The 26,705-nt window shown below is 49.5% G+C and overlaps 1 protein-coding gene across 4 annotated transcripts in view; it reads left to right on the top strand.

Annotated features, from left to right (window-relative positions):
* The first annotated feature begins 14,789 nt into the window (after nt 1-14,789).
* LOC144101785 (uncharacterized) overlaps nt 14,790-26,705 on the top strand; it is a 72,077-nt gene continuing 60,161 nt past the window's right edge. The window contains exons 1-2 of one of the 4 annotated variants that reach the window (XM_077634998.1): nt 14,790-14,944; nt 23,350-23,599. Coding sequence is in view for 2 of the 4 variants with exons in the window: in XM_077634997.1 (XP_077491123.1) it covers nt 15,646-15,728; nt 23,350-23,599 (333 nt within the window). In the remaining 2 variants the exon portion in view is untranslated. Of the gene's footprint in view, nt 14,945-14,972; nt 15,729-23,349; nt 23,600-26,705 lie in introns of those variants that run through there. The other 3 variants (XM_077634999.1, XM_077634997.1, XM_077634996.1) reach the window with 3 other exon arrangements.

Raw genomic sequence — 26,705 nt, 5'->3', positions numbered from 1 at the left:
CTTGAATTTGCGGCCGTAAAGGTAGCATCTGAAGTGCTTTACTGCCCAGACAACGGCGAGGCACTCCCTTTCCGTAGCTCCGTACTTTTGCTCTGTGGGGCTCAGCTGTCGGCTAGCAAAAGCAACGGGATGTTCTTTGCCCTCGATAACCTGAGATAGCACGGCACCAACTGCGAACTTTGACGCATCTGTGGCCATAACGAAGGGCAAACTAAAATCCGGGTGGCGCAACAGCGGTGCACTCATTAGCTTCCTTTTCAGGGCCCCAAAAGCATTCTCCGCGTTTTCGTCCCAGCGAAAGGCGACATTTTTGGCTGTTAAGGCGGTGAGCGGCTTAGCGAGCTTGGCGAACTCCTCTATGTGCCTTCGGTAGTAACCGATCAGGCCGAGAAACTGCCGGACCTGGCGGACGCTAGTCGGGGATGGAAAATCCGAGACACACCTTAGTTTCTCAGGGTCCGGTCGCACGCCGTCAGCTGAAACAACGTGCCCGAGGTATTTCACCTCGTTTTTGAGGAATTGGCACTTAGAGGGCTTCAGCTTGAGACCCGCTGCTCTTAGTCGCACCAAAACCTGCTCAATATCGCGCAAATGGTTATCACAACTGTCACTGTATATGATAATGTCATCCATATACACGAATCACAGCCTCCCCAGAAGACCTGCCAGGATAACATCAGCGGTTCTCTGCCAGACAGCAGGGCTGTTGGCCAGACCCATCGGCATTCTTTTCCATTCATAGTGCCCTGAGGGCGTGTTGAATGCCGTTTTCTCGGCATCTGCCGGATCCATTGCTATCTGCCAGAATCCCGCCGCCATGTCCACTACCGTAAAGTACCTGGCAGAGCCTAGCTGAGAAAGCGTCTCCTGTATATTGGGGATGGGGTATGGATCGATGCGAGTTACGGCATTTAGTTTGCGGTAGTCCACTACCAATCGATACGAGCCATCTGGCTTTTCCACCAATAGTGCTGGTGCTCCCCAGGGTGACTTTGAGTGTTCGACAATGCCGCGATCAATCAGGTCCTGCACCTGCCGCTCCATCTCCTCACGTTGGGAGTAAGGAATCCTGTACGCACGCTGGTAAACGGGCGATGAAGTGCCGGTTTCTATCCTGTGCTTTATAACGCCACAGCAGCCCAAATCCAGGTTGGACGCGGCGAATACCTCCGAGTAGTCGTTCAGTAAACCAGCCAGAGCCTCCCTCTCCCTGGATTTTACGTGAGAAAGATCGAACGACACCTTTGGAGCAGCCGAAGGACTAGCATGCTCTACAGTTGCGAGTACCGTATCGGTGGGCTCACGTTGCTCTATCGCAGAGGTGAAGAAAGCCAATGTTTTGTTCTTGGGAAGGCTCAGTGGCTGCTGGCTACAGTTAACCACCCGTAGGGGCACTCTGTGGGCGTCATTAACTGTCACGAGGCACGCGGCTGCCTTCAGGCCATTGCTGAGAGAGTCGACCGGCTCAAGCACTCCCACGGCGCCGCTCTCTACATCTGAAGGCACAAACGCGTACAAAATGTGCTCCGACCAAGGAAGGACGACCGCCTCCTCGACCAGCCTGACGGCAACCCGCGAATATACCTTCTCCAATGATCCCACTGTTTGACGGGTGTCAATATCGGTAATGCGAATCTCAGCCCCTCTCCTGTTCAAAAACTGAACTTTTGATCCGCCCGCATTAACCTCTTCCTCAGAGAATGAGACTACTACCTTCCCTTTTCTCAAAAAATCCTGCCCTAATATACCTGACACTCCGTTTGGCAGAGACACCGTGTCCGGGCATACGTAGCAGGGGTGCTCCAATGCAATTCCGCCGAGAGAGAAGTGTAACCGGTAGAGTCCACTTATGCCAAGAGGATCCCCCGTTATGCCTACAAATTTGGTTGCCATACCACCAGACGCTTCCAACACCTCGCGGTCCCCCTTCCTTCGAAGCGTGTTAAAACTGCTCTCCTTAAGCAATGTCACCTTTGACCCCGTATCTATCAACAATTCCATGCAACAACCATTTAACTTGCAACGCACAACAGGGCATGCCTCGTCGGCCACACAAACTACCACCACCTCATCATCTACTGCTCCCTCCCCACGCTCCTCAGGCGGAGGAGGACTAACTAGTTTTTTGTCTCGGTATCTGGAGCCCCGCTGTAGGCTTGCTTAGAGCGTGTCTCGCCTGCTTCTCTTTGTGGCTCCCCACGGCGCACGTTTTGGCAGAACCTGGCTATGTGTCCGCGACCCTGGCAAGCGAAGCATACGATTTCTTCAAAATCTCGCATACCGCGCCTGTAGCTTTGTGGCGGTCTCCGGTTTCCAGCGAATGAGCGCTGTTGAGCGCGCGCTTCAACCTGGCGTTCTACCTGCTGAGATAGCAGCTGTTCTAAGCGATCTAATCGCTCTGTCAAGAGAGCAACCTCAGGGTTGAGCACCGCTCTCTCTATGACGCGTACTCTCGCTGCGGCTGTCGTCAACGCCTCATTTCGTTCCTCATCCAATGCGGCCTCCACGGCTTGGTCGAAATTGCTCGGCTTGCGCGAGAGCACGAACCGGCGCACGGGGTCTTGCAGACCAGCCACGAACAAAGCGGTCATTTCCTCTTTAAGTATATCCTCCGCGTATTTCTTCTTTAGCTGGTCTCCTTCCTCCTCCCTGCTTAACGTATCGCGCGCTAAGCGCTGAAGCCGCGACGCAAACGTTCGCACGTCCTCCCCTACCATCTGTCCGGCGTCACGCAACCTCTGTACCCGCACGTGACGTGGTTCAGTGTCGAAATGCTCAAACGCGAGCTTCTTAAATTCCGCAAATGATTTTGTGGATTTTACTTTTTCGTCTCGCCATGCAAAATCATGAGCAGCTCCTGCCATCTTACACCTCGCCATTCCCAGCATTTGAGCATCGGACCATCCCCCCATTTTCCCAATCTCTTCTAGCATGGAAAAGAAATCGCAGATTGGAACCCCTGTCTTATCTCCTGTAAACGTCGGAATGACGCTTCCTAATGCCAGCATGCTTGCTCCGAGCGACGGCTGTGGAGTGGGAGCTCCCTCAGATAAAGACTTTTTTTTTTCAAGCCCTCCGGTGCCTCAAGCCTCTCAAAGGGGGGTAAAAGTCCCACAATCAGTCCCGTGATTCCCTTTTGATTACAATTTTGAAGTCATGAATGTCGCAGCATTCAGAGGACATTTGCTTTTGAGACCCCACTTCTGACACCAGTGTGATGACCCCCATAATGCGCAGGTCCACACGGGACGGAGAGGCAAAGAGACACCGTATGGCTCAGTTTAAACAAACAGGTATATTCAATAATTACACATGATTAAGGTTATACATCAGAGGCTGGGGCGTCCGAGCTTACGTGCCGACGACTTCATGGGGGCGATGGAGTGGCTCCGGAGTTGGGCTCGAGCGGTTGCTGGCAGAAGCTGCACGCCGTCGGGCTTCGGCGCTGAAGGCCCTCTTGGCGAACGATGTCGTCCTGAGCGTGTATGCAGTAGAATTTCAGTAGTCGTCCGTTTCTTCGAGGATGGTTCACAAACCCTTCCTCTAGTGTCGTTCGGCTTGGAAGATGAACAGGAGGCGAGCTTGTAGATGATGACAGCAGAGCATAATTTTACAACAGAACAAACTTTGCACTACTTTACTCATCGACCGGGCAGGTTAGTGCCTAAGTAGCATCACATTACATGCTAAGCATGGAGCCCCAGCTCAGACTGGACTGCATCCGTTTACATGTGCTTTTAAGCACTTGATTAACAAAGGACTAAGGGCGGTCATTTCCAGTGGCCCGCCCAAAGCATCAATTCTCCAATCCAAAATAACATGCGAGATGGTGACCACCCCTTGGGTTGGGCTTAGCCTCGAACCCAGAGTCTGTTAACAATACAAACTAAATAAACAAAAAAAAACGCAACCACTCTCTCTCAAGTGAGAGTATACACAGGCTCTCTCTTCGGAGCTAATTCACTAGCGCCTGTCTTTCCACATTCTTGGCGAGTACTGCCTGTCTGTCTGACAGGTGTCCGTCACGGCCCTTCTGGGAAGCTGTGGGTGCCTTCCCGGCGATAGCCCACGACAAAGGGGGGGAGGGAAAGAATGTCGTCTTCGCGGTAGCGCATAGCGTCGGCTGTGGTGCGGCGCGCTCTGGCCCGCTGACAGCTCCCTTGTCCTGGAATGTAACCGGAAATTGGGGAGGATAAAGCCTGTTTCCCCGGGGCGGCGGCGGGTCCGGTTTTTCTGGTCGTCACTCAAAGAGCATGGCTGGGTAATTGATGATGCCGCTGTCACGGGTCTCCGTCTACGCCGCGCCGTCGAACGTGGATCCTCGTAGCACACACGGAATGTCACACTAGTGTCCAACCTAGGTGGGGCGAAGTACTTCACAACACTCGATGCTAGCCGCGGATACTTTCAGGTTGAAATGAATGAGCGGGACAAGGAGAAAACTGCTTTCACTTGTCACAGGCCTTTTCCAATACAAGAGAATGTCTTTTGGCTTGGTAGGAGCACCAGCTACTTATCAGCGCCTAATGGACAGTGTCCTGGGAGACGCGAAGTGGCAACATGCGCTTGCGTACCTAGACGACATCGTGGTGTACTCGAAAACGTTCGAAGAACACCTGCGCCACTTGAGGGACATTCTAGAGAGGCTGAGGTCCGCGGGAATCACTTTGAACCTGAAGAAAGCACAGATCACCGCGACCCGAATAACACTGTTGGCGTTCACGATCGACAGAGGCCGCATTCTGCCGTGAGATGATAAGCTTGAGGCTTTGCTTAAGTTTCCGTCGCCCACAGATATAGCCGGTCTCAGGCGCTTCCTGGGAATGGCGAACTTTTATCGCCAGTTCATCCCAGATTGCGCAGCGCTGCAGGCGCCTTTGACAAAGCTCTTGAAGAAAGGCGGGCGATGGAGTTGGGGTTACGAGCAAGGGGATGAACTGCGCAACCTCACCAAAGTGCTCGCTGACACGGCTCAGTTGCAACTACCCGACCTAAACAGGGAGTTTGTGATTCAAACCGATGCAAGCGACCTGGGCTTAGGAGCAGTGTTGCTTCAGGAGCATGAAGGCGTTCTCCGTCCAGTAGCTTTCGCGAGCCATTCGTTGACGCCGGCAGAGAGAAACTACTCGGTGACAGAGAAGGAATGTCTCGCGACAGTTTTTGCTCTGCGTAAGTTCGACTACTACGTCGATGGGGTGGCATTTGTGATCAAGACAGATCACATGGCGCTCACCTGGCTGAGACGACGCAGCGAGCCGAGCGGCCGCCTAGCGCGTTGGTCCCTGTTGCTGCAGCGTTACGACTTCACCGTGCGCTACCGCAGAGAGAAAAACAACGCTGTGGCTAACGCACTCTCGCGAGCGCCTGTCCAGTGCGAGGAAGGTCACGAGACCAGCCGCCCGACAGCCGGAGAGAGTGAGGGACAGACCCCCGTAGCCCATGTAAGGAACGCGGGCCAACCGTTGATCCAGGGCGAGAGCGTGAACCACGTGGACTACGCGAGTTCCGTGGGGATCGTGCTCAGCAGAAAGGAGCTGCTCGAAGTTTAGCAGAAGGATCCGTTTTGTCGAAAGGTGTTCGACGGGCTTCTGGAGACGGGCGGCAGGGCCGCCGCGCACACGGAGACAGCTGGTTTTGCTGTCGGTGAGGAGCGCTCGGAAACAGCTGGTAGTGCTGTGAGCGCGATGGATTCGTATCTGCTGGATTCCGACGGCGTCCTGCTGAGGTATATCCCCTCCGAGAACGACACAAACGAGGCGTTCAAGGTGGTGACACCGCGAATATTGAGAGCAGCACTGTTACGCGACTTTCACGACTCGTCCATCGAAGGGCATGCAAGCGGCCCCAAGACTTACACTAAGTTGTGTCGCTTTGTTACCTGGCTTGGCATGAAAAGGGACGTAATACGCTACGCCCGCTCGTGCCATGTGTGCCAAAATGTGAAGCCCCGAGGCGGACGACCACCTGGCCTCATGCACGCGATTAACAGCCAGACTCACTGGCAGATCGCGGCGAGTGACATCATGGGACCGTATCCTATGACACCGAGTAGCGAAAAGTTCTTGCTGGTGGTCACGGATCAGTTCAGCTAGTGGGTTGAACTTTCTCCCCTTAGAAAGCTGACGGCACGAGTGATCATGGAGATGATGAACGTATTCACACAGGTTCGGTTTCTCAGAGCAGCTGATAACGGACAACGCGTCCTACTTCACTGCAAAGGTGTTCGTTGATTCGTGCGTTGCACTCGGTATTAAGCACAAGAAAACGACTACCTATCATGCTCAGTCGAACCCCACGGAACGAGTCAATCGCAACGTTCAGCACGTGCTGGTCGCGTACTCTGAGAGGCACAAAGATTGGGACACCCATCTGCCGGAGATCGCGTTTGCTATGCGTTCGACCGCTAACCGCTCGACTGGGTATGCGCCGTCTTCTCTCAACCTGGGTAGAGAGTTGATAAATACAAAGGACCGGATTCTATCGGACAGCAGGAAAACGCCAGTCGCTTCGTCAGCATGAGCTCAATACGCGACGCAGCTGCGCGCTAAGATGACGGAGGCCTTACGCAAGACTCGCCGCAACCTGGGCACTGCTAGGACGCAGCAGACAGCGCAGTACGACCGCTCGCACCGGGATGTTCACTACGAAGTGGGCGATCTGGTGCTTCGACGCTAGCAAAGTTTGCGGCCTCGTTGACGCCGAAATGGATCGGGCCGTTCCGCGTGCGAAACTTTCCTCACTCGTTTACAGGCTCGAGAACTTGCGGTCGAAACCGGCAGGCGGAGCGGTGCACTTATGCGACCTGAAACGTTGCGTGCAGCGAGATGAGTGGGTAGAGGACACAGCCCGACCCGCGCCGCAGTCGGATAACGAGTGCTGCGATCAGCCGGCGAACCCCGCGTCCCGCTATAACTTGCGCCCTAGGCAGAAACAGAATCTGCCTAGACCGAGGGCGCGAGCCGGCAGGCAGCCTCGTTAGATGCATGAACGTACGGGCCGCTCACGCCGATCAGTGTCACGCAAGACTGACGCGTTAACCCTCATGACTCTCGTGAGGGTCGAACAGCCACGTAGCAAGCGCTGCGGGAGTTGGCTACATCTGTGTTGACCTTTTTCTGCGCAGATGGAAAAGAAGCAGGGCACATCAGAACGACACCGTTCCACTACCAACTACCAGCCACCATCCAGCTTCGGCCACGCGCCGCGCCCAAGGCTCGACGCTACGCCCCGCCCGCGACCTGCAGTCGCCATCCTGGCCACCCCTGCTACCTGCCACATCGCATCTGCCCACCCGCCAACTGTACGCCACCGCCTGCCGCGGGCCCCATTACCACCGCAACCCTGGGCCCTCGCCTGCTGACCAGGTATGCCTGGGCAGCCAAACCGCGGCTTCAACCATAGGAGCGCCGCAGCCCTGGCCTCTGAAGCCCTCTGACCCAGTACCTCAGGGCGGCGCAGCCATGGACCTGGCCTCCAAGCAATCGCAGCCGACGCCAAGCAGGCTGTCGTCCAAATTGACCGGAACGGCGCAGCCTCGCGCACTTGGAAGAACGAGACGGGGAGCAAGATGCCTTTCGACAGCGTCATCGTGCGGGTGGCCAAGCCTACGGAGCGAAGCAGCTCATCGGCGGGGGCATGGCGCGGCCTTCAACGGATGGAGCTGCGGAAGCCGAAGAACACCGAACCTCGATCCCTGGATGGCGGAGAAGATCAAGTAATGCTGTCCCTGTTTCTGTGTTCGGGACGCTTCTTAAGGAGGGGAGGATGTGGGACACACTGGTATCCCCCCCCCCCCTCGTCCCCCGCGCCAGCGGCGATCGTGACTTCCACGTGCGCGCTGGCCACCAGGAATGCGGAGAGAAGGCACCCCTGCGACCCAGCTCATTTCCGCCCCAGCACGGACGTGACGTCACGGCAGCGCGCTGCCTTCTGCGGAGAGGGTAGCCTGCCTAAGCTTGACGGCAACGATTTCCTGCTAGGGAGACAATGACCGAGGGGATAAAAGGGGGAACTCGCGGCGGGAAGGGGACTCTCGCTGCCGGACCTGACCTAAGTGGCCCGAGGAAACTTTTCGCTGCCTGCCGGCCCCCGTACCCAACGCCGGTCGACGTCAACGGCTTGGTGAGCTACTGAACATCTATTTTACGGATAGAACATTCTTCCGCAGTGTGATTTGCCTCGCGTTAGGATAATAAACTATTTCCTAGCGTGCCCTGCCGTGGCTGCGACTCTGCACCACGGGATGGGGAAACGTGTTGCGTACTTGAATAACGCCAGCCTGTAGCTGGCACGGAAGTTCGCCTTCTAGGCCGGCTGGACGTAGAGTGACTTCATAATACCCAGGTTCGAACCCGACCGCGGCGGCCGCGTGTCGATAGAGGCGAAACACAAAAGCCGCCCCTGTGCTGTGCGACGTCAGTGCACGTTAAAGTTCCCCAGGTGGTCGAAATTATTCTATACTCCGTCTCACAAGATGTTTGCAGCACTACGAAAGGTACAGCTCTCTCGTCCAATCAGGATGGCGCGCACTACATTAGTGTGTTCCTACGCGCCTGTGGCTCGATCCACCTGATGTCCAGGTGGCTTCTTTCTACCTCTATTTATAGTAGCACCGAGCCACAGGTGTTCCACCGCGCAGCGCCGCGCCTTTCCTCAAAATCCAACTTTCAATTTTCAGTTTTCTCTCGCTTCTTTCCCTCCTTTATCTCTTCCTTTACGATGCGGTTCGGGTGTCCACCGAGATATTGTCTTTCTTCTTTCCCTCCCTCCTTTATCCCTTCCTTTACTGCGCGGTCCGGGTGTCCACCGATATATGTGAGACAACCAGGGTACTGTTCTCATCAGTTCCTCTGTTGTCGCGTCGCAGTAAATTTCAGTAATCGTGTCATGTGCATATAAATTTATTTACTCCAGCGTGCCGAGGCAGCCGAGTGTCGATGGTGGCGAAATGCAAAACAAGCCCATGTGCTGCGCGAGAGGCAACGCACGTTAAACGGGTTCGATCATCTCATCGTCCTCATAGCAACTGAATTCAGCACTGCTGGTTGTGTCGTCCTCCAGGTTGACAACAATGGCCGGTCCCTGGTCAACAACATCGTCGATGATGTGGTCCAGTTTTCTCATCACATCTTCCTCACTGATAATATGCTGCACGTAATTCTTCCATTTCTCAACAGTCACTTGCGTGATGCCTTGCCAAACCAGAGGCTCGACGTCTTGGAGCTTAAACGTCTTGTTTTGGCTGGCCACGAAACCCTTGACGTCGCTCCAGACAAGCTCTATCGGGTTCAGTTGGCAGTGGTACGGTGGCAGGCGCACAACGAGATGGCCAGCAGCTTTAGCAATGCAGTCGACACGGTATTGCTCCCCACCTGTGTTCACATTGCTGACAAGCTGCATGAGCTCGGCCTTCACCATGCCGCTGCTCCACGCGACACCTTTTCCGGACAGCCAAGCCTGTATGTCCTTTTTGAGGCTACTCATCCGCGGCACTTTATCCTGCTTCACAGAATGATATGGCGCGTTGTCCATCACTATAACGCTGCCGGGTGGTAGTAGTGGGAGAAGTCTCCTGGAGAACCAGTTTTCGTAGTGTTCCCCGTTCATTTCCTCGTGGTAATCGCCCGAGTTTTTCTTCCCTCGGAAAACTTCCGCTGCGCCTTCGACAAAACCTTGCTCACTACCGCAATGCGTCACAATAAGCCTGCCACCTTTGCCACTGGGGTTTTGTAGACCAGTCGAGTCCGGATCGATGCGCTTGGTGTGCAGATTGGATGGTGCAGTCAGTCCACACTCGACTTCGCGTGTGGCCGGCGTTAACCCACGTTTCGTCGGTGAAGAAAATAGGCCTACCCTGGCGTCGCAGCTCCGCTATCTGGCGCAGGTACCGGCGGCGACACTGCACAATGTGCGTCGCTTCGATTAACATCGCATTCCGAGAGCGCTTCTTATATCGGAAGCCAAGTTTCTTCAACATCCTCTGCATTGTCGCTGCGGACACGGTCGGTAGCGTTTCGTCCTCTTCGAAATGCGCAACCACCTTCGCGATAGTTGGAATTTCCCCTCTCTGGAAAAAGGTGTGTACCACCCTTCGCAACACGCTCAGGTAAAAATCGTCCAGCTTCTTCGTCCGCTCGCGGCCTCTTCCGCCAGCACGCTTCTTCGGTGACAACACTCGGCCCGCGTTCAACGTCTCCGTTGTCCACTTGTAAAGCGTTCGCTCGCTCACCTGCGTGAGTTTTGCCGTCCTCTTGATGAGCGCATTTGTACTCCAACTGCATCCGCACTCGACGCGAAGCGCTTCAAGAACATTTAAAGCCACCTGCTTCGCCTGCTTGGGGAAACAGCGCACTGTCGGTGCAGAGCACACAGGAGACACAACAGACTCGTCCGACGCCATGTTGGAAAGTGGCGACGCATCACTACCTCGCAGCAGGCCTCCGCAGAGCTGTGTCCGTACGGGCTTTGTCTGGTAATTTCACCAGTGATTGAAACACTCCCTACCATTTAAATATACGTGTCCAAATCATGTTTTTAGTTGTAATGCTTTTTGTTTTGATTAATAGTCATACACTCCTCAAATATTCGAGGGACTATTTTCTGCGTTTCTGCAGCCCTGATTGGACGAGAGAGCTCTACCTTCCGTAGTGCTGCAAACATCTTGTGAGACGAAGTATAGAGCTCTCCACTACGGCACCTTTTCCTTTCCTCTCTCAATCCGTCCTTTATCCCTCCACTAATGGTGCGGTTCAGGTGTCCACCGATATAAGTGAGACAGTTACTGCGTCATTCCCTTCCTCAAAAAGACAATTTTGTATGGATTTAGATATATAACCGCATTCTGACGTCTAGACGCTTCTCTCACTAAAACCAAACGGAACTTTTATGGATATAAAGAAATGAAACACAGGTGCCGCCATCACCGGCCGATTTCGCAGGTAAACTGCGGTGCGACGACAGTTTTTAAACGCGGATCCCGGAGCCTATGCCACACCGCTGCCTCTTGTTCAGAACAATCACGGAGTCCTTTCCGGTGTACGTCACGAGTTTGCGTCACGAGTTTCCTTCTGACGAAATAAATGTTTTGCAATCCAGTCATTGCTATCTCAGCAATAAATGCGTTTTTTGCTGCCCGATAAACACCGACACACACAGAAATTATCCAGATAAAATGAATTTTACTGGAAACAAAAATCCGGATGGAGTTGTCCTCGCGTTCCGTACCCATCCGTACAGCGAGCGATTCGATAAATGATAGGAATTCACCCTGGACATGAACCCTTCGACATGATTTTCCCTAACTGGACTGCACAGCGTATGGAAAACGCGCACGTTACAGCGCAGTGCTGCAGATCTCTTGTTTCCCCACAAACACATTTCAGCCAAGTGATTTGCTCCAGCCATAGAGTTTCTTACTAGAGAGAAAGCTGGCGGCGCTGCACCTTAACCTCCATAGGCGCGCAAAGCATCATGGGGCGATGAGCTACTTGGTGCGGAACAGTAGTTTTTTTTCAGGGACACAGAGTGGCGTTACTGAGATGCCCCATTCCGTATCCACGGCGCGCTCCGCGCAGACTTCGGCGTAAAAGTAGTGTGCAAAAACCATAGTAGCAAAAACGCAACAGCACACGACGCCAATAAAAGGTTTTTGTTTTCCGAAATACTGTGGAAAAACCTTTTAAGTTGTTGAAGCGACATTTTTTTCAAAAACATATTTCTTTTTTAAAAGTGCGCCTGTTAAGCACAAAATATTGGCTTTTGTGGTATGCAATGCTTGGCCAATAGGAGAGCAAGCAATCGCTTATTTTGAGCAAACTTTAAATTTACATGCTTCTCTGCTTGTTCGTTAGAATTTATAGACAGGATATTGAATGATAGAACATTCTTGATTATCGAGAAACGTTTGTTTTTCACTATTTTTTGGCCAAAAGCTGTAGTTCTGCAGTTGGTAGCTCTCCGCCCCATGATGCTTCGAGTGCCCATGGTGGTACAGGTGGTCTCGAGGAAGCTCCATGTAAACTCTCATAGCCGGGGCGCCAGCTTTCCCTCTGGGTAATAGTGAGAAACTCTATGGCTCCAGCTGAACGATATCTATGACGATAGAAGTGACTTCTCACCGGTCTGCATGGTTGCCATTGGTGATGCATTGTCTTTCCCTGCCTCCGTTACAGTGAACTACAGTATTGTGCGTTTTTATCGTGAAGACTCAAAAATTTCCCCGCCTCAACCGCTGGCTCATTTACGGTGAAACTGCACGCAGAGCTTGAGTATTATGGTAACTTTTTTATCGTAGCAAGTTTGACAACAGTACTTACTGAGTTGAGCCGTGCATGATGCCGACAACGTAATCGTCTACGTAGAGATCGGCGAACCAAAACCCGCAGACGACGTTTTTTTTTTTTTTTGCTGAAGGGCGGCAGTGGTGCCCTCTGTTTTTGGCAGTGGAAAGCGTCTCGACAGCCGAGACGAGAGTTGCAAACAATATTCTTCGAAAGGTAAAGCCTCGTTAAATCAGTTGTTCCGATAGTTTTTTCCGCTCAATTAGCCGAAGATGTTCAAAGCGCTTCAGTTGAAGCAGACAAAACGGCCGGAACGGCATATTCAAAGGGCCCGCGCTTCTTGCAACGCTCGCCTCGGCGGGCTTGTGACGCTTTCAACTGCCGAAAACAGATGGTGCCACTGCCGCCATTCAGCGAAAAAGCGTCGTCTGCAGGTTTTGGTTCGCCGATCTCTTAGACGATTACGTTTTCGCATCATGCACGGCTGAACTCAGTAAGTACCGTTGTCAAACTTGCTACGATACAAAAGTTACCATAATACGCAAGCTCTGTGTGCAGTTTCATCGCAAATGAGCCAGCGGTTGAGGCGGGGAAACTTTTGAAAGTCTTCACAATGAAAACGCATAATACTGTAGAAATACTTTTTTTTAAAGGTTCTAGTTTACTGTACCTCCGTTTTGGTTGCGAAAATCGTCACGATGCTGCCTGCTGCGTAATATATGGCCTGTCTATGTAAGCCTAATCTATTCGAATCAATTAATGAATATCGTGTCAGAAAAAAAAAATACTTGCTGGCCATGGAGTATCGCTAGAGCACCTGCCTTTTTTTTCTTTTTTGCCCCCTAAGACGTTTGAACCAAGAGCGCGTGCCAGCACCGTCTTTATTTATGATCAACCTCTTGATTCTTGTTTTCCCGACCAGAAATTACAACGCTAAACATAACTTCGACCACTTCGTTAGTCTTTCATAAAGCTTTTTAAAAAAACACTAGATTCACTGGTCATACAGTTATTCCCTTTTATTCCCCATAGAACCTAAATTAAACGTATAAATCATGTTACTTAGGACAGGGGTATTTTTAAGGGCCATTCTTGGAAGCGGTCGTCGGGGCATTTGAACTTGCAGCTGTATTTCTCGGACTTCTTCCGCTTAAAAATGGGGTTCAGCATGGTTTTCCTACGTCAAATGTATCGTATAGGAGGCGGGGGCGGGGCGTCGCCCCATAAATCTGCTCCTCAGGCACCAGTGAGGTGCGGAGTGTGTACGAGGGAGTGCCAATGTGTACCACTGAGTACCCGTTACCAGTGAGGTGCTGTGTGTTCAATATGTTTGCCTGTCGGCTCTTCGAAGATCATGCACTGACCTACAATGCATAATGCAATTCTTTTTGTACGCTTTCGCCCTTAGCGCGTTTCTGTTCTTTTGCTGTAGCGCGCCGTCAACAGCATATATCGTAACATCTCGCAACAGCTCTGCACCATCTTTTTAATGTGTTCCGTGACATTTCAGAAATTCTTCCAAAGATTTAAACACGACGCGACGCTGTCACGTCCTGCAAGCAGGCAACGGTCCCTAAGCCTCTATGCGTATACACTCCCTAAGCCCGCCCTGCTTGCTTTTTTTGTTGTTGCAGAATTGAAAACGAAAAAAAAAACATAAAAGATTTGAATGCGCACCAAAAAGCGTTTGTTCCGAGCACTAATTTACACGTCTGTCATAAAACCCCTGCGTTCGGCAGTAGGCAAGTGAAAATTTTGAAATCAACGAAACGCGCCGTTCGCGGAGGCAGAGCCCATTGCAAACATTCAAGCACTTAGTTCCACGCATGGAGTAGCATCGGGGTGAAAGATCGAGCTTGCCTCTGAAAGCATAGAGTTCCTTTTTAGAAAATAGCATAGAGTTCCTTTTTAGAAACTTTATGACTGAAAGCAACCTCGCGTCCACGAATTTCGCTCTACGATGTGCGGTCCGCCAGTGTGCGTCGTCCTTGATAGCAGACGACGCTCGCTTTCTTCTAAGTCCCACAATGGGCACCGGAGGGCGCTAGTGATGAGATAATTCTTTTATAACTTTGAACGAACATTTCTAGCTCCAAAATTAAGAGCAAATGACATCGAAAGCCTGCGTTTTCCCGTTACCTCGCAGTCACTTGCACATGTAATGAAAGAGAAGTGATTAGTTGCACTATAAACTTAAGAAAAGGCGTCAGTTTGACTTGGAGCAGCCGACAGGAAAAAGTAAGTTTCGGGTCCCACAGGTACGTACAGTGCACTGGCAGAAACGATAGGCGGTAGCTAAGGCATATCATGGTATCGATAAAGAAGTACCTTAAAGTGCTCAACATTCGCGGGAAAAAAAAAACTGCTTAGAGTGCACGCCGCGGGTACAAGCTACCGTTCCCCGGAGTTAGCCACTGACTCAACTCGTTGGAAATCATCGCCCGGCCATAAACAAAATTCGAAGCATTTATCTAGCAGTGGCTTCGAGTCGATCAAATCCAAAGTCTAATCACACCAAAAACCGCGGTTTATCAAAAACAAGGACTTCTGGGTGGTCGACGTCCCGAGTTTATTTCAAGTTTTGACAGCGAGCGCGCCGTTTCGTGCCCTGTGAGCTCCACTCGTACGAGCCAGTCGCATCGTTGGAGCAGGGAGGAGTGACGCGGGTAAGTGCACGAAAGTACGCACACACACCTGCTCACCTGAGAGGTATGTCGAGAGCGGTCGCCCCTCCTCGCCGCCGTTCCCGCCGCGTTGTCTACGCTCTCAGCTGCATGTGGGCTGGTCCCCTAGAGTGATGCCCAAAGGGCCAACATACATCGGGACCAGTATCCCCCTCCCCCCACTTTCGTAGCAACAACTACCACCACCATGTGGGAGGTGCTTGTTGGACGCGGAAGCAGTGAGAACGGGTCCGTTTACGTAGTATCTTGCGTACGCCTCGTTTCACGCGCAACGTTCGGGAAGTGACGAAGACGACGAAGCGTCGAGTCCGTGCCGTTGTCGCCATGGTGAACAGCTGAAGTCGGCGGCGGCGGTTTTATTTTGAGGTGTGTCGTCTTAGCAGCGCGGCCGACGGCGTGGGACGTGTCGCGGGCCCGTTTACGCTCGCGCGTCCCCGTATCTTCGCACGTCTAGGCCTAAAGAGAACTCTACCGTGAACGACATCGCAACAACCACGCTACGGAACAAGTCGCAGCGTAGCATCGTCGTGTAGCGCGCCCGTGTTTGGTGCGGCTCGCCTTTAACGCGTCGCTTCGGCGCTGCCACGTCCTGAATTATGGATGCGAAAGTGGCCCACCGCTGAAAACGGTGTCGGGAAAGTTGCGCGTCGTCGCGTCGCTCTGTGTCCAACCCCGGCGAAGCCATGCTTCTGCGGAGTCGATGCGGCGAGAACTGTCGGTGCGAAAAGGAGCACAACACCGACAGTCTCCGTCGGACTAAGCCTCGGTGAGTGATCCTAACGGGCTTTCCCATCGCGATAACGTGAAACGAAACATCGAACGACAAAAACATGTACTTGAAACACTGAAGTCGTTTCGACCACGACTAGCTGGGTGCTGCGCTTTGGAAACTAGGTCAGCTTTGTCGCGTTCACGCCCACGCATTACTTCATTACACAAACTATGTATCCTCGCTGCTGCAATCGCGTGATGCACGAGAGTCAAACTCGTCTGCGGCTTTGTTTATACAATGTCGCTCGGCCTAGAACCGAAAGCAGTTGTCCGTTGAGCTCAGTCTGATGCTTCCCTATGAAAACAAAAGACGTATTTAGTGGGACGCCGCCGAAATGAGCTTCTAAACTGACCAGGTGGTCGTTTCAGGGTGACGATCTAGCCTCTCGCAGCGAGCTCTTGTTCCGGTCTAGCCGCGTCGTCGACGGTTTCGCAACGCGCTGCTTTTTAATTCCCGCCTGTCGGTGGGGACCGTTGCATAAATGGCGGGACGCCTCGAAGCTACATTAAGCACATCGCCTCATGCTTTGTAACGCCTTGACCTTCCGGATACGCCCCTGTTGTTAGCTACTTGTCTCGAACATTTATCAGTTTTCAGGGGCATTGTTGCACAAACCGCAATCACGTCATCTTGAGTGCGTCTCGGCGTTCTGTCTTCGCTTTTGGAGCTGCATAGACTTGCACTTTGGAGCGTTGAAAGACGTTCTGGAAACGCGTTTAACGTTATCAGCCGTAGCTTGTGCGAACGTATTCGCCTATTTCTAAGGGCCGCTTTTCAAAGGGTGCGGCTTTAGTTTCGGCTTGCTGCATCGAATGAATGCTTTGGTGGCGGAGATGGAAAAAGTACGCGGGCCGTGACGCGTGACAGCCTCCTGTCTCGCCGCTGTGTGAAGGGCTGGTCTGTTTGCGGGTCGCTCGGCGGGGGGCGGCGGAATAACTTTTTTCCAACACATGTGGTCCGCACATGAACGGGGTTGCGAAAGCGAAACTTGGGCGACCTAGAATGGACCCATTTTGAGAGCCAGCCTTAAAAAAAAAAACTAGTCACGTGTCTAGTTTGACCAGACGCCTGGCCTAACCGAGTTATTTTGAAAGTGCTCCTGCTGTAGTCTCAATGGTTCGGCAAGGAGCCTGACTCAGTTGAGTTTTCTCTTTTGAAGGAATACTTTGACCAGGGGTTTTATTGAATTTTTTTCTTCGGTCTTCGGTTCACTCGATCCTTAAAGAAGTTTTTGTGTAGTAGAGATTTATGAAGCTGTGTGGCCAATTGTCATTATACAGACATGCTGTCTAAATTGTCCTGTCCTGGTTGCAGCGGGGTTATGCATTTTTGGTAAATAATGCTGTTACGATCATTCGGCTAAGTTAACTTGGTGCAGTAGATGCATGGAGCTCTGCTGTTTTTGTAATGCCGAAATTGTGGTTCCCCATGACAAAACCACAATGTCCAGTTTTTGAACGTTCTCATGCTTGCATGTTCAAGGTACTGAGTTTTAATTTCATGAATGCTGACTCGTGTGACATTACATGGCAGTGAAAGGATTTGTGTGATGTTAATTGTGCTCAGGACTCTGCATTGTTGTTGCTGTTCTCATAGTTCAATCTCAGTTTCGGGTCCCACATCTGCTGCTAGCTTGTTTTTCTATGTTGCTAAATTTCGGACGAGTGAACTGCAATCACCATCCGTCTTAGCGCAGGCTCATGGTTACAGAGGAAAGATATACAGCCTTAAGTATTCGCTGGTTATCATGAGCTCGTCCTGGTTCGAGGCTCGATTCGGAGACCTCCAGCTCAATAGGGTATTCTCTAAGCTAACCAGCTGACTAGGACATCTGGCAAATGATAGGGCAAAGCCAGATTAATCAACAGCTCTTAATTTCACTCCAGAGTCATTGTATCTTTAATTAATGTACTCGAGAGTTGGCATGTCATTCTTTTCTGCTCTGTTGCCCTAGATTTATTCGCAGTTTGAGAAACCGGTACTGTTGCAAAAAGAAATCCTGCTTCATGTTCCTTTTGTGACTACTACATTGCTATTGATCGTAGTCTATTGGTCATAGTCAATTGCTATTTATGATAAGTGACTACGTGTTCTCTTTTTTTAACACTGAGCCGCCGTGGTGTCTCAGTGGTTATGGTGTTCGGCTCTGATCCGAAAGACACGGGTTCGATCCCGGCTGCGATGGCCAAATTTTGATGGAGGCGAAATTCTATAGGCCCATGTACTGTGCGATGTCAGTGCACGTTAAAAAACCCCAGGTGGTTGAAATTTTCAGAGCCCTTCACTACGGCGTCCGTTGTAGCCTGAGTCGCTTTGGGACGTTAAAACACCAATAAGCCTTTTAACCAATCTTTTTTGAACACTTTGTTTGCAATCAAAATTGGCTCCCAGCTGCTTCAAGCACTTCTGTAGTGTAGGTTCCACAGTCAGACGTCCCATTGTAGCTAAGTGACGCTGTTCTGTGTAGGCTTGTTTAATTGGTGAAGGACATTGAGATTGTGTGTGCTTTGATGCATGGCATCCAATTTTTTACGTAAACTGTTTCAGTGTGATGTAACGAAACGCTTTCGCAGTTCCTAGCAGCTTTGAGCAGTCATGTCAGGACCCTCGCATTTGGAAGTGGTTTTCTCATGATATAGCTGTTTGGGCGAGGACACAATACACAAATAGCTGTTCTGTGGTCCCATGGCACTGAAATGCAGACAGAAATGTGTTGCAAGGTATGCGGTGTTTCACAGGATAACCTTTAAGAGAAGCAGCTCAGCACTAAATGTGGCTGCCTTAAGTTATATCCACGGTCTCTGCATCCTATACTTAATAGATGTGACCACTTGCTAGAGGCTTATAGACACCCAATTTTGGTGGCATGTTTTCTCACGTGACCTATAAGTACACTAACGTCAGTCATCATTCGGCTGTTGAAACCGAAACCGGAACAGCACACAGAAGAAATTTGATCATAAATTATTCAGCAGTCTTAGAAGAATACCACATGGTAGTTCAAGTATAATTATGCTTTAAGCATCACTACAACGAAAACACACCCAAAAGTTAGGTGTCTGTAGTTGTTTAACACACATGCACCAAAATGTAATTTTTAACCGCTTCACGGGGCGGCAAGTTTTGTGGCTTCTGCATTTAGATGTCAACTGGCAGTGTGCTCTAGCAAGGCTGGACTCCACATGTGTTCATTGTCAGCCTTAAGCTTAGATCTTGTTGCGATTAACTTCTTTTTCAGTTCAAAACTCAATTGGTAGTACCTGCTCCTTGACACAGCAGTGTATTTAGACTGCAGACATTTTCAATCTTCATACGTTCCGTAGGGTCGCATTTTTCATTTAAACTGAGCACTATGCTGGTGGTTTGCAATGGAAATGCAGGGGGTTCGATTGCTTGGTGCATACAAATGCAACAACTTTGCCATTTGAATTCATGCCTGGACGCTGTGCTGTGCCCTCTTTGTACAAAGTGACACAGAACCTGATCTGCTAGATTTTTTTTTGTTGCTTGCTAAGGAAACCTGCTTTGCCCCTTTCGCTCACACTGGAGATGAGCCCAGTGATAAGGAGAGTCTAGCCCTCCTGATAAGATTGCCATTTGCAAACTTCCTTGTTCTCATAGTTCTAGGTGGCTCCCATTCAAGTCTTGTGAATAGCAGGGAACAGTATGGTACATTTCCACCCCCTTTTCCATGTTCATTGAGGGGACCATTGCCACCCTTGCGCCCCCCCTCCCTCGCACATGCCTATGCTTGTTCTTTCTTTTTGTATCACCTCCTGCGTTTCTCTGTGCAGGGAGGGTGTAAGTTGTGTGGAATGAAACAGAATTCACTGAATAATTGAAACACCTGCTGTTTTTTTTTTTTTTGTACAAATGGTTATTGACATTTAAATCATTCTTTGGATTCAGTCGTGCATTCCAGTATTGGGACACATGGCTTTAAATGCTTGGGATTTCAGTGAAGCATTTCTGCTGTTTTCACGTTTAGTTTCCTTTGTTTCACTGCAAACGAGCATGCAGTGTTGTCCCGTTAATTTTAACTTGCTTAGCTTGGGGTTCAGCATGAAGTGCTTTCGTAAGGCTACCATGAATGGTAGCCATATGGTTCAATTGTTTGATGCCCTTCAAGTCTGTAGAACTCCAGTGCTTTTGTGATGTAGGCAGATGATTTGTTCCGACCAAAAGTGCTTTATTGACTTGAAACTCACCTACGTCATGGTCAATCGTGTTAGCTGTGAGGTTGCAGTCATGTTTGAAAAGAATCCTAAGCTAGCAACTGTTCTATAGTGCAGTCCTGATGGTAGCCTCGATGTGGACTTGAGCTTTTGCTGTTTGTGCAGCTTCTGGTGACAAATGGTAGAACCTGTTCCTTATGGCTGATGCGAGAGCGATTGGTGAAATTTTTTTTATTCTCGTACTAATTCTGCAGACCTCGTGCAGTCTAAGCATGAAGGGCAGAGGACAGAATATGTTTTCAATACTAGTATACTATTAGTGCATGTGGAAAAGGAAACAGTTCATTGATGTTAGTGTTCATAATTTTGCGGTATAAATGCAACACAATACCAAAAGATGCGAACAAAGCCGTTAGGAAAGATGTGGGGATACTAAAACACACTGCTCAGGGGCGTTCTAAAATCACTGAGTGTGATTCCCTTAAGCAGTGGTATTCCACTGCTTTATGATGCATAGAAAGTGCAAAAAATCTTGGAAGACGTTAGTTGCATAAGCCATGAAGTGCAGTTCAGTTGACAACAAGGCTAGCTTTCATGAAATGGCCTGTTTCTTGCTCATAGGGTTTGTATGTGTTGGCTGGTTTTGGAAAATCCACCCAAACATATGAAATATTGATGCCCAGTTTTGCGAACCAGTACAGTGGCAATAGCTGATCAGTGTTCACCAAAAAAAGAAGCAAGGTCACATTTTGCTCTGAAAGAATCCTGCCTTTGCCAATTGTTCTTGCCAGTGTTGCCACTTGCTGCAGTTCACACACAACCATCTGCTTTCCTGCTTCACTGCATGTTTTTGCTGATTGTTTCATTGAAGCAAAGTTAGTCTTAATATACTAGCAAAAAAGCTGTTTCTGCATCGCATACTAGGTTTCATAAGCATTTTTCGTGCCAGCCGTAGCAGCCAGATTGGAAAGAAGCCTTTGTTGTTTGTCCTTTCCATCCGTGTTCCATTAAAAAGTTCTGCGTCCTCTTTAATTTCTGCGATGGTTTTTTTTTTCTTTTCTCAGCATCTCTTTTCAGACTTGTGCAGGTTGGAGCAGCTTAATGAAACCACTTTTATTGTCATGCAGTTTATGATCAGTCCTCTAGTATAAGTGTTAAGCATGCCTTTGGCTGTTTTTTCCAAGTTTCTCCACTGGGCTTATGATCCTTTTGGTGCCCTTTCCAGTTCTGTGCAAAAGTGAGTCTGTTTGATTCTGGACGGCAAACTGAATGTTCCCTTTTATTGTTTGTGCCTCCATTTTCATGCCCCAGCATGTCCTGCGGAATTCACCTGACATGATTGGTTACCTGGAAATGAAAGGGACAGTAACTTCGTCACTTCTAGGTGTACACCTCAACTACGCTGTGAAGGAAGGGAAGAAGGTGGGAGTGAAAGAGAGAAAGGGGTGCTGTGTTAGAGGGCTCTGGAATAATTTCGACCTCCTGGGGATCTTTAATATGCACTGACATTGCGCAGCGCATGGGCACCTTTTGAGTTTCGCCTCCATTGAAATGCGGCTTGGCAGCCGGGTTCGAACCTGGGTACTCCGGCTCAGTAGCAGAGCGCCTTAACCACTGAGCCCCTGCAGCGGGTTCACCAGACATGGAAACCGGAATGTCATTTACACTGCCCTGAAATGAAAGGGACGTATATGTGTAGCGTAGGATCCACCTCCTTGCTAGCATTGCTGTACTTCCCGGTCTATTTATTTAGACAGATCTCTCATTGAAATGTGCATTCGACCAATTTTTGCTTTTCGAAATTTCAAGTCGTGTGGAGAGAGGTGTTTCTTGTCTCTTAAATGTCGGAAAATGATATTACGCTTTATAATTGACACATTTCGAATTACTTATTACGATTTAGTAAACTTGGTTGCAGTGTGGTATTTGGTTACCACAAATCCCAGAATGTGACAAGACGGTGTGGTTAAATTGGTTGTATACATGGTATTGATTGTTCGTACTTTTTTTTTTCACTCAAAACTTGCCTTCGGTAAAAATGTGGACGTGGTTTGCTAGCTGCCGTTATGCCCGTCACTTGATCGTTTTAGCTTCGAGGTGCACAGCGCATACCACTACGTTGGAACTTCAAGCTGTGGCAGCGCTTTTGTGACAGTGCTGTTGTAATCCGGTTGGCAGCTCAAGGATGTTTTTATTGCTCCGAGCTCATTTGATTTTCCGGGTATTAGTTTCATTTCCTCTATTGCTGCTCATTTCATTGTTGCATGGATTGTAATTGCGTGTCAGCCTCCTTATGAGCTGGGATAGCCAATCGCTAAAGCTCTGCGGCTGCATATCTGAAATGCAAGCGGCGGGCTCTGATAGCTGCAGCTGGGATTCTTTTCCGCCTTGCCAGCATTGCCCTAGCAATTTTATTTTGTGCACGATATATAGGTTGGGTTACTCTTTGCATGGCACTAATCAGTTTCAATAGCTTTTTGCTTTCCCTTCATTCATGATTGCATGTTGTGTAATCTTATCTGCCTTGTTTGGATGGGAGTGTGGCACTCTGAGGTTGATTCTATTTCATGTCTGTCCATTGTCTTTTTTTTTTCATTCCGTTTGTTGGATTGATTACGCAGGTAATGAGTGTAGCTTGTGGACTGTGATCCCCTTTCCAGTTCTTTTTTTTCTTGCAGGATGTTTGCCCATGGCAACAGCACATTTCTTCACCTCTTTCTATTGATTGATTAATTTTGCCGCATCTAACCTCTTCTCACTATGGGCCCTTTTGAATCACGCTGCCCAGTTTCACTTCCTCAGCTGTTGTCCGCAATTTCAGTTGGCTGTGTCTTGTTTGGGATTGCCACTTATTCACTTACTTCCGTTCACTAATTTGCTCATCCATAGGCTCATGCGATATTTCGGTCCAGTTTAGAGTGCCCTATAGCCGGGTACAGCTCAAGAACACAGCGGCAGATGTCTCTCAAATGAGGCCCTCCAGCCAATGGCGTCGAGATTTTCATGGAGTCACGGCTATTCTGTTTTTCCGTGGCTAATCCCCTTGTACTCACTGGCCCCCTATGATTCGCACCAGCAAGTGTGAGGGGACTACCCGCAACGTCGTAACAATCTGTCAACACCATTGGCTGGAGAGTCTTCTTTGAGTGGCATTTGCTACTATGTTCGAGTTATACCTGGCTATAGGTGGTTGAAATAACACAGAGCTTTCCTTTACCACCATGCACCTTGGAGCCTACGGGGTTGTATTGACATGTAAAAACCACGTGACGATTTTGCAAAAAAGGGATCTTAAAGAGGTTTGAAAATGTAAGCAATGAATGTATCATTGTGATGGTTGGTAAAAAAAAAATTGAAGTTGAACTCAGCATTGCACTAAGGTAGGCAGCCCCCCTTCCTTTGCGAGCTTGGATCAAACGTGGCCTTGCTTATCCACGCAGGGGATCTTCCCGTCACCTCCGAAGCGGCGGCAATCTGTCCGTGTCAGAACAGTCGAACATCAGGGAGACCATCAGCACTGTGCACACCAAGACAAACTCAATTACCTTTTCGCCGCTTGAGTTCTCAACACCAATCAGGCCTCAAGGGGTGCCCTGGGTGGCAACCGCTGAGCGGACCACACTGCCCTCTGCCACTGCGACTGACCTCTCCCTCCTGTCCTTGGGAAGCAGCAGGACGGCCAAGGCCCAGGTGCGAACGCTGTTGCACTTTTGCTGTTTTTTTCTTCACCCTGTTGTAGAGTAGTCGTGCCTAGGAAAGTCAAATCAGGGACGCGAGGTCACAGACAGAATGAGTTGTTTGGGAAAGACTCTGAAAGGTGGCTGGGTGACCAGGACAAACATGCCCCGCTCAGTGTCCTGGCCAACCAGCTTGCTCTGTGTTCAAGCTGCAGGGAGCTCCAATATCATTCTTCTGCAGCTGATTGTGCTGCAGCAACTCTGATATAGTGTGGGGTACCTTCTTACAAAAACTGTAAAGAAGTTTGGATGTTCTGACAAGATTGTTTCACTACATGGCAAGGTTTTTTTCTTAAGTTCAAAAGCAGAGCTTAAAACAGAACTAGTGTACCTGGCATACTAGTGTACTCAGTTGCCCTCAGGCAAGGGTTGGTGCCTCCAACTTGGCAGGCAGTAATTTAGAAAGAAAAGTGTGCCAGATAATTGCTTTATGCATGTACAATTTTGCCCACGTGGTACATTACGCTGGGAGCTGATAAACAGTAACTGCCTGGGACACTGTGTACCACGCACGCATCATACCGCAAGCCAGACTCCACCCGGAACCGCAAGCACATGGTGCTGCAGCACTGCTAACTCATCTTGTGCGCTCCACATTCACACCAGAAAGGACAAAACGTTATGCTGCGCAGAAATCTAGAATGGGTCCACCCACGCTGGCAGTGCATTTCCTTGCAGCGACACACCTGCCGTCAGGCTTGGGCAATACGCGGCGTAGTAGTGCACCGTTCGTCCGGAGTTGCTAGGCTTGGTGTGCTTCGCATCGAAGTTGCAGCAAAAGTGCTTTAAATCTAGTCACACTTGACTATAAAACATCTAACCTTGTTACAGCTTACTATTACACAATAACTTCTTATTAAAATGGACGCATAATTGGTTTCTGCAAGGCCTTCGACACCGAAGCGCAAGAAGTAGGCCAGGGGAACATCACCTTGCACTGATGGCAACGGGTCGCATGCGTGGTGTGCCACTCTGAACAGTCAGCTAAGGAATCATTACTCTCACTTGAGTGCCAGATCTTCGAAGGATCTTGATCTTAACTTATTCACAAGGAGTTTGTTGTTCAGCATGTTTTACACTTTATGCGGTTCATGCAGTTTGGTTGTCGGGCATGTGTCCTATCAGGATTCGCCGAAACTTCGCTAATTTCTCATAGAAATGAGTGTTGCAGCAAAAAAGGGATGCGTAATTGGGGCTTTGCTGTCGTCAGAACAATTTTACAGAAAAAGTGCCAGTCCCGTGTAAGTGCCACTCACGTGATTGAGAGTGATGTCATTCGTGGCGCGCGATTCATGACACCTGTTTTGTGAGTGCGCAATGATATGGAGCTGAGTCACAGCCGCCCAATGGTGCCAGTCAGCCAGCAGTGCAGCCATGGCGGCTGCGGTGCATGGAGGGAAAAGAAACTTTGCTGCAGCTAGCCATAACTGCCGAGCAGCTGTGTCACCTGCTAAGAAACGATAGCTATTGTGATGGGGACATTGGTGCCTGTGACTGGGGTGGTGGCGGTGCAGCCACCAGGAACCAGAGGGAGAGGGTGCTCTCTGCAAGGTTTCAAGGGTGCTCTCTGTCAAGGTGTTTCAGCAGTGGCAAGCATGCTTGTGGCATGCTGGGTCGTGTCTGGTATAGACTTAATCACTGCGATCCGCGCATTAGGACCATCGGTGAAGCTTCCTTGCGATGCAGAGCATGGTTATGTGCTAACCAAGACGTTCGTGGTAAGCCGCTATGCCGTAAGTGTGTGCCTAACGTATGAGTTTTAGTGGAAACCAAGCCAGGGATTTAGGACACGGGTCTTGAAATGAACATTTTTATTATTAAAGATACCATAATTAAATTACGTGTGTATATGTGTTACAGGTTGTCTGTTGGTTCCCATATTGTAGGAAAATAACTGAAGCCTAATTAGTTTAATTCTTACGGGTCATTAAGACATTTTCTTTCTGCATACTTTAGTTTCAACTGAAATAGGGTTGTAGCCAGAAACCTGCCATCTGGAGCTATGATTATTGTGTTGTTAAACTACATCTGGTAAATTTTGTCCGAGCACTATATTGTGAAGTATAGTTAGGTTACTTTAAGGTTCACAAGTTTTTGACTTTGCCAACAATAACAACATAACTCCACAGTTTGTTCTTCCTGAATTTAACAGTGAAAGAATAATTAAAAATTGCACCATAAGAACGTAATAAAAACTTCCATAAGGCTACTCATGATGGCAGAAAACACGAAGCTGAGAAAATATCATTTGAAGTGCGTGCGTTAGCCATTTGGAGCTCATCGTGGAAGCCTCAAAAAACAGCAGAATTTGGGCGTTCAAAAAATACTTCACTAGTGAGTTATACCAGGTAGTGGGGGAGGAACCCAGCTTTCAAACAAAATGAAGATGGCGGCCATTGGGGACGTGGTCACAGGAAGCGACTGGCACGAAGTCCTGCCGCGTTTCGCTCCGAAATTGTCATTTCTGGGCTTCATAGGCGCGAAATATAGATATTTTAGTAGTTGGTGTTAGAAGCTAGACCTGGAAACGTTTTAGGCAGGAACTTTAGAGTGTATTGATCCCGAATACGCCATTTTTGCAAAATCAAAACTTTCGCAATTTTTTTACCAAGACCCGTGTCTCCCCTTAAATGGAACTACCACTTAAGCGAGTATATGTGCCTTTACAAGGCTTTATTTTTGTGTGCAGAGCTACAGCTTCTTGTAATTAAAATTTAAGCAGGTTGAAACTGCAGCTTTCGGACATTGTTATAGGTGAATGGGGCCCCAGAATGAAAGAAGTTTAACATTCAGGCCGCCGCGTTGGCTAGTGGTTATGGCACTTGGCTGCTGACCTGAAAGATGCGAGTGTGATCCCAGCTGCGTTGGTCGAATTTCGATGGAGGTGAAATTTTAGAAGCCAGTGTACTGTGCGATGTCAGTGCACGTTAAAGAATCCCACGTGGTCAAAATTATCCAGAGCCCTCCACTGCGGCATCTCTTACAGCCTGAGTCGCTTTGGGAAGTTGAACCCCCCCAAAAAAACAAAAACCAAACCAAACTTTAACATTAATTACCTC

Source organism: Amblyomma americanum, chromosome 8 (genome assembly GCF_052857255.1).
Source record: "Amblyomma americanum isolate KBUSLIRL-KWMA chromosome 8, ASM5285725v1, whole genome shotgun sequence".
NCBI lineage: Eukaryota > Metazoa > Arthropoda > Arachnida > Ixodida > Ixodidae > Amblyomma > Amblyomma americanum.
This window is presented reverse-complemented; position numbering and strand designations above follow the sequence as displayed.